This window comes from Penaeus chinensis, chromosome 38 (assembly GCF_019202785.1).
Source record: "Penaeus chinensis breed Huanghai No. 1 chromosome 38, ASM1920278v2, whole genome shotgun sequence".
Taxonomy (NCBI): domain Eukaryota; kingdom Metazoa; phylum Arthropoda; class Malacostraca; order Decapoda; family Penaeidae; genus Penaeus; species Penaeus chinensis.
Genome location: NC_061856.1, coordinates 23881948 through 23889149, shown reverse-complemented (window position 1 = coordinate 23889149; position 7202 = coordinate 23881948). Strand labels below are relative to the sequence as shown.

Sequence of the window (7202 nt, the reverse complement as noted above, 5' to 3'; positions counted from 1 at the left end):
AGATGGTTTGAAACTTTCTCCCTGTTATTACGTTGACAAATTATAATTGGACTGACTAATCAAATAATCAAAGGCCGCGGTAATTTCTTTTTAAAAAAGTGTAGTTCGGAAATTAATTTAAACCCCCCTAAAAAAAGAAAACGAGAATACATAAATGGCATGAGAACCACATGACACAAAAAAATAAAAGATAATTAAATAATTTGAATATACATCAACGGTTAAAAGTCAGTAGATATAGTTACCGATAATTACATCTAAGAGACAATGAAAAGAAAAAAGAAAATATAAACAAGAAAAGGAAAATAAAGAAATAAAAAAGCAATAACATGAATGAAAATGAAAAAAAGAAATCAAGAGAAGCAAATAATGAAACAAAAGCAAAGTCAAAGAAAGAAAACGATAAAAGAAAAAAAGAAAAGAAAAATAAGAAAATCATAATAATAATAATAATAATAAAAAAATCTAAAGAAAAAAATAAGACCATCCAATTAGAACAAAACAATTAAAACAAAAATAAAAGATAAAGAAAAATTAAAAACTCCGGAAACACCAAAGACCAATTTTTAAAAAAGCCTCCTGTCTACCCATTACCCAATTCCCTCGTGACGAAATCGGGTATCCTCTGCCCCCTCGTGCCACCTGTTGCCCGGCCCTCTCCCGAAGCCATTGCGCGAGGACTCTCTATAGGTTTTGGTTCCCTCTTTCGCTCTCTCTCTCTCTCTCTCTCTTTTTCTTTTTTTTAGGTGTGTCAGGTGTTTATACCATTAACCTTTAGGGTGTGTTCGTGTGTGTGTGTGTGGGAGGGTGGGACGTGTATGTGTGTGTGTTGGGTTCGTGTGTGTGTGTGTGTGTGTGTGTGTGTACGTGACAGATGGCGTTATCCTTCCCGTCACGAAGGTGGTGACGCGCTGGGAGGCTGAGGGGGGAGGGGGGTAAAAAGTGTGGGAGAGGGAGAAGGTCATTGTTGTGTGATGGCTCTCTCTCTCTTTCTCTCTCTCTCTCTCTCTCTCTCTCTCTCTCTCTCTCTCTCTCTCTCTCTCTCTCTCTCTCCCTCCCTCCAACCCCCCCCCCTCTCTCTCTCTCTCTCCCTCTCTCTCTCTCTCTCTCTCTCTCTCTCTCTCTCTCTCTCTCTCTCTCTCTCTCTCTCCCTCCCTCCCTCCAACCCCCCCTCTTTCTCTCTCTCTCTCTCTCTCTCTCTCTCTCTCTCTCTCTCTCTCTCTCTCTCTCTCTCTCTCTCTCTCTCTCTCTCTCTCTCTGTCTGTCTGTGTGTGTGTCTGTCTGTCTGTATGTCTTTCTCTCTCTATATATATCTCCCTATCTATCTATCTATCTACTTATCTATCTCTATCCATCTGCTTGTCTATCTATCCATGTACCTATTCATCTATATCCACATATATCTCGGAAGGCTGATGGCCGCCTGACATCGATCCCGGAGGCGCCATCTGGAATCGAATCAACACCGGCCAATCTTGTCCAATCTTCTTATCAATCTAATTCCACGTATTTCATGTCATCCTGAGGCAGATTGGTTGATTGATATTTTTTTTTTAGCCTTTTTTCTTTATTATATCTCCTATGATCGATGTTGAGAGGTTGGAAGGTCGTGAGGATTTGGTTAAGCATTGAAGGTGTTTCGATCTTTTTTTTCTTTTTTTTCTTATGAATTTATATGCGAAGTTTGAATGTGATTTAAATGCTATGTCGGGATTGTTTTAAATCTTCGGTGTCTGTTTAGCGTGTGTGTGTTTATGATTATTTTCCGTTTTCTTTTTTTTTTCTTGTTCCTTTCTCTCCTTTGTTTCCTCTCTCTCTCTCTCTTCACTCTTCTCCTTTCCCCTCTTCTGTCAGCCTCTCTCAGCCTTACTTCACACTCTTTCCTCACTTTTCTCTCTTTCCTTCCCTTTCCATCTCCTTCTTCCCTTCTCTTTCCCTTTCCTTTTCCTTTCCCTCGCCCCCCCTCCCTCTTTCCCTCTCCTTCCTCTCCCCTTTCTCTCCCCTTCTCTTTCCTTTCCCTTTCCTTTCCCCTTCCTTCTAACTCGCCCCTTCCTCTTTCCCTTTCCTTCTCCCTTTTCTTTTCTTTATCTTCCCTTTTACTTTCCCTCGCCCCTTCCTCTTTCCCTCTCCCCTTCCTCTTTCCCTCTTGCCTCCCCCCCCCTTTCTCTCGCCCTCTCCCCTTTCCTTCTCCCTCTCCCTCTCCCCTTTCCTTCTCCCTCTCCCTCTCCCCTTTCCTTCTCCCTCTCCCCTCTCCCTCTCCCTCTCCCCTTTCCTTCTCCCTCTCCCCTCTCCCGCTCCCTCTCCCTCTCCCCTTTCCTTCTCCCTCTCCCCTCTCCCTCTCCCTCTTCCCTTTCCTTCTCCCTCTCCCCTCTCCCTCTCCCTTTCATTCCATCCTAATTTCTATAGCTCCAGGCTAACCTTATATTTTTATTACGTACGTTGCAAAAAATTACATAATCAATTTTCGAGCTTAAGTATTACCGATTATACATCAGCCTAATCACAGTAGGGTAAGATCTAGCGGAATACAACCCTGATTTAGCTTAAAAAGAAGGTATTTTAAAGTCGGGTTGTGGAGTAGACCTTTTCGTCTGGGAAAGAGCTTGAAGGAAAAAATACGTTTTTTTTTTTAAGCATTTTATTTTCAGTTTAATTTTATTTTTTTAAATTTATATCTCGAAGATTTTATTAGGTTAAGGTTGATAGCAAAGAGAGGTACACAGACTTCAGACGAGTAAGTTGAATAACAAAACTTGTTATTGATAATATTGTGGATACCGAGTATAGTAATCATGGTAATGATAGTAACAATGATATAGTAATACAAATTATAACTGTAAGGTGTAACAGCAGAACAAGAGCGGTGATAATCATAGTAATGAAGATTATGATATTAATAAGGATAATAAGAATAGAGAAAAAAAAATAAAAATGATATTGAAATCACAATGATTATCATCACTCTCTCTCTCTGATTATGATTATCATGAACGATTATCATCACTGGGATCAGACTCATTGGCAACAAAAATAACAAAACACGTCATTTCTGCAAATAACAACCATCCATAACAACCAATTGCAACACACTAACGACACAACCACCACACTTACAACACACTAACGACACACAAACGACCAAACGACCCTCTTTTCCTTCTCTCCTTCTCCTCTTCTGTTCCCTTCTCGCCCTCAGTGACGCGGTGCCGGACACTGCGAGAACAAAGGTGACCGCAGGAGCGTGTGGCGCCCCCAGCGAGTCCCAACAGCTGATCGGGGGGCGGGGGGGTAAATAGGGGTGAGGAGGTGAGGACGATTTTGGCTTGCGGAGTGGGGCGCGGCTCCCCCTTCCCCACTGCCTGTCTATCTGTCTATCTGTACATATATGTGTCTGTGTGTGTATACACACACATTTATATATATACATATATATATATATATATATATATATATATATATATGCATGTATATGTCATATGTGTGCATATATATGTGTATATATATATGAGTGTGTAGGTTTTTAAATATATATATATATACATATATATATGTGTGTATATATATGTGTGTGTGAGTGTGTACCTGTGCGTGTATAAATAAATAAATGAATATATATATATGTATATATGTATATATATCTGTGTGTGTGTGTGTGCATACAAGTATGTATATATATATGTGTGTGTGTGTGTGTGTGTGTGTGTGTGTTTGTATTTATGTGAGTGTGAGTGTGTGTGTGTGTGTGTGTGTGTGTGTGTGTGTGTGTGTGTGTGTGTGTGTGTGTGTGTGTGCACGTGTGTGCATGCACATACACAAAGATAAATAACTATTCTTCTATAAATATGTTTCCATATATGTGCATATATATACGTACATACACACACAGGTTTCCATACACAGACATAAACCTCATTAACATGCAAAAGAAGACCCAGCATTCCGCTATCTACTGCAATGACATCACGCCGACATCACAAATGCAAAGCGCTTCAGAAATGACTTAATTGAATTGCATGCCACACTTGATTGCACAGTGGATGTGTCTCGCATGCCATGGCAAGAAATGCAAGGCTGGTCATATCGGAACTGTTATTTAAGGAATGTGATCGATAACAGATATGCATATTGCAATTGATAATCCTGGCGTGTGCTGTTCAGAGATCGTGGTTTAATTTGATAAGACAGTTGATGGTGATTGCCAATGGAGATAATGCAGATATCAATTATATATCAAACATTAAATATTAAAAAATATATATAAAAAATATTTAAAAGTTGTGGTATTGTTGGTAATGGTGCTGCACATATCAATGACGGCGAGGATGATGGTTTCAAAGATGGTGTTATGGTGATCAGTGATAAAAGTGAGATAGTGAGAGCAGAATGTGGAAGACATTCATGGTGACAGTAATGATGGTGATAATGACTTTAATCTACAGTAATGATAATGTTGATCGGGAATGCTGCAAGGATGATGATTATGATAGTAATGATGATAACAATGATAATAGCAATAATAATAATTTTGATAATAATAATAATGATAATAATAATAGTAATGATAATAATAAAGATAATAATTGTAATAATAATGGCAACATAATAACAATAATGATAATAAAAAATAATGATAATGATGATGATAACAATAATAATGATAATAATAATGATAATGATAATGCCAATCCCCGCCAGACCCCACAGGTATAAACTCTTGACTCTAACATCGCTCCCTTTTTCTCTTCCCCCTACACTCCCCTGCTCCCCCACCCCCTCCCCCCTCTACCTTTACCTCCCTATACCCTCCCTTCCCCTACCCAATACCCATCCTCCCCCACCCTTCCCCTACCCAATACCCATCCTCCCCCATCCTTCCCCTACCCAATACCCATCCTCCCCCACCCTTACCCCCCCTCCTTTTATCTCTGCAACCCCCAACACGCAAATGCGGTTTGCGGTTAGCCAGTCGCGGTTGCTACTAACACCTGTTAAGAGTTGCAAAGCGGGGAGGAGGGCAAGGGGAAGAAAGAGGGGAGTAGGAGAAGAAGGACGAAAGGGGGGAGAGGAAGAAAGATAGGGAAGGGGAAGAAAGAGGAGAAGGGGGAGAAAGAGGTAGGGGAAGGACGGAGGAGGGGAGGGGAAGAAAGAGGGGGAGGGGAAGAGAAGAACGGGGAAGGGGAAGAACGGAGAAGAGGAGTGGAAGAAAGCGGAGGGAGGGGAAGACAGAGGAGGGAGGGGGAGAAAGAGGGGGAGGGGGAGAAAGAGGGAGAGAGGATAAGGTGGTCGAGAGGATAGAGGCTGCGTGTGGTGGGGGTGGGGAGGGGGGCGAGAGGGGGGCCCGAAGACGACGGGGGTAGCAGGCTAGGGGGTCGCGGGGTCAAACCAAAATGATTCTCTGTAATAATTTGACAAGCGATTTGAAACTAAATAATTAAATGTTTGTAAATCTTACCACTTGCCAACTGTTGCGAGGTGGCCGGAGGGGGGGGGAGGCGAAAGAGACGAGGGGAGGGGAGAGAGGGGGAGGAAAAGGAGATAAGGAGGAAAAAGATGAAAAGGAGATAGTGGAAGGAGAGAATAAGGATAGAAATTGATAGGAAATAATACGGGATATTAGGAATGTAAAAAGAGATGAAAATAGTGAGAAGAAAATGAAAGGGAATAGGGAGATAAGGAAAATAAGAAAAAAAATAAGCGTAAAGGAAGGAAGTGATAAAAGAGAAAATATATAACAAAAGGCGAGGGGGAAAATATGACATAATCAAAGGGAAGAAATATTAAACAAAAAATGTAAATTATAACAATAGAACATCAAACAAAAAATAGAGAATACTATATCATATATTAAAAATAGCAAAATGCAAGTCTAATATATGCAAAGACAATTCAAAGCAAGTAACAAAGAGAAAAGGGAAAAAATAAAATAAAAACAGACATAAAAAGAAGAGAAAAAATATACATCACACACGCACACACACACACACACACATATATATATATATATATATATATATATATATATATATATATATATATATATATATAATCTAAAATATCCGTAAAAAAATCAGAAATTATATATATACCTACAAAATATCAGTAAAAAAAACAGCAGAAGAAATATATATAACCGTAAGAATATACACACAACCTTCAAATACACATATATAAGAAAGTAATACCAGAAGCCAATCAGCAGCGCGCCATAAAATCCGAGAACGACACCTGAAAAACTCAGTCGGTCATCAAAGCGAGGAGGGTGCACACACGCTCACGTCATCATCGCGTAATGAAGGTGATTGTAGTAGTGGGTTATTGAGAAGGGGGGAAGGGAGGGAGGGGGGAGGTAGGGAGGGAAAGAGAGGGGGTTAGAGGGAGGGTCAAGGGAGAGGGGGGGGAAGGGAAGGAAGTGGAGGATGGAGGGAAAGGGGAGGAACGAAAGAGGGAGGGAGGGAGTGAAAGAAGGAAGGAGGGGTGGGTGGAGAGGAGAAGGGAGTGACGGGTCGAGGGAGGGACGAGAGAAGGGAAGGAGGGACTGAAAGACAGAGAGAGACAGGGAAAGGAGTAAGGGGTTGAGGGAGGAATGAGGGAGGGAGGGAGGGAGGAAGAGAATGAGGGAGGGAGGAAAGAATGAGAGGGGGGGGGAAGAGAATGAGGGAGGGAGGGAGAGAGGAAGAGAATGAGGGAGGGAGGGAGGGAGTAAGGCATAAAGGGAGGAAGAAAAGAAGAAAGGAAATGGAGGAAAGAGAGGAGAGAAGGAGGGAGGAAAGGAGAGAAAGAAGAATAAACAAAGAGGAAAGAGAAAGGAAGAGAGGGAGAGAGTGAATAAAGGAGGAAGAGAGAGGGAGGAAGAGGAGATATGATGATGACGGGGAGAAGGTGAGATAATGATGATGATAATTCGCACACATGATAAGAATTAGATTTTCTTATGTTTCCTTTTTTTCAGAATGGTGTGTAAAGGAGGAGAAAAGAAAAGGCACGAAGGATAGGTAACAAGAGGAAGGGAAAGATGGAAAATAAGAGAAAGATAAATGATACAAAGAAGAAGAGGAGAAGCTGAAAGAGATAAAGAAAAACATAAAGAAAAATAATGAAAGTGAAAGAAGTTGAAAGATAATTAAAAAAAAAAAAAAAAAGGCAAAGAATGAATGAAAAATAATAATAATAATAATGATAATATAAAGAAGCAAATCCGAAAA

General features: G+C 40.6%; 1 protein-coding gene across 1 annotated transcript in view; it reads left to right on the top strand.

The window, feature by feature from the left end:
* Positions 1–1581: 1581 nt before the first annotated feature.
* The window catches only part of LOC125045981 (uncharacterized protein DDB_G0271670-like), an 11622-nt gene continuing 6001 nt past the window's right edge, over positions 1582–7202 (top strand). The window contains exons 1-2 of the mRNA XM_047643572.1: positions 1582–1620; positions 2693–2734. Of these exons, the coding sequence (XP_047499528.1) occupies positions 1582–1620; positions 2693–2734 (81 nt within the window). The remainder of the gene's footprint in view (positions 1621–2692; positions 2735–7202) is intronic.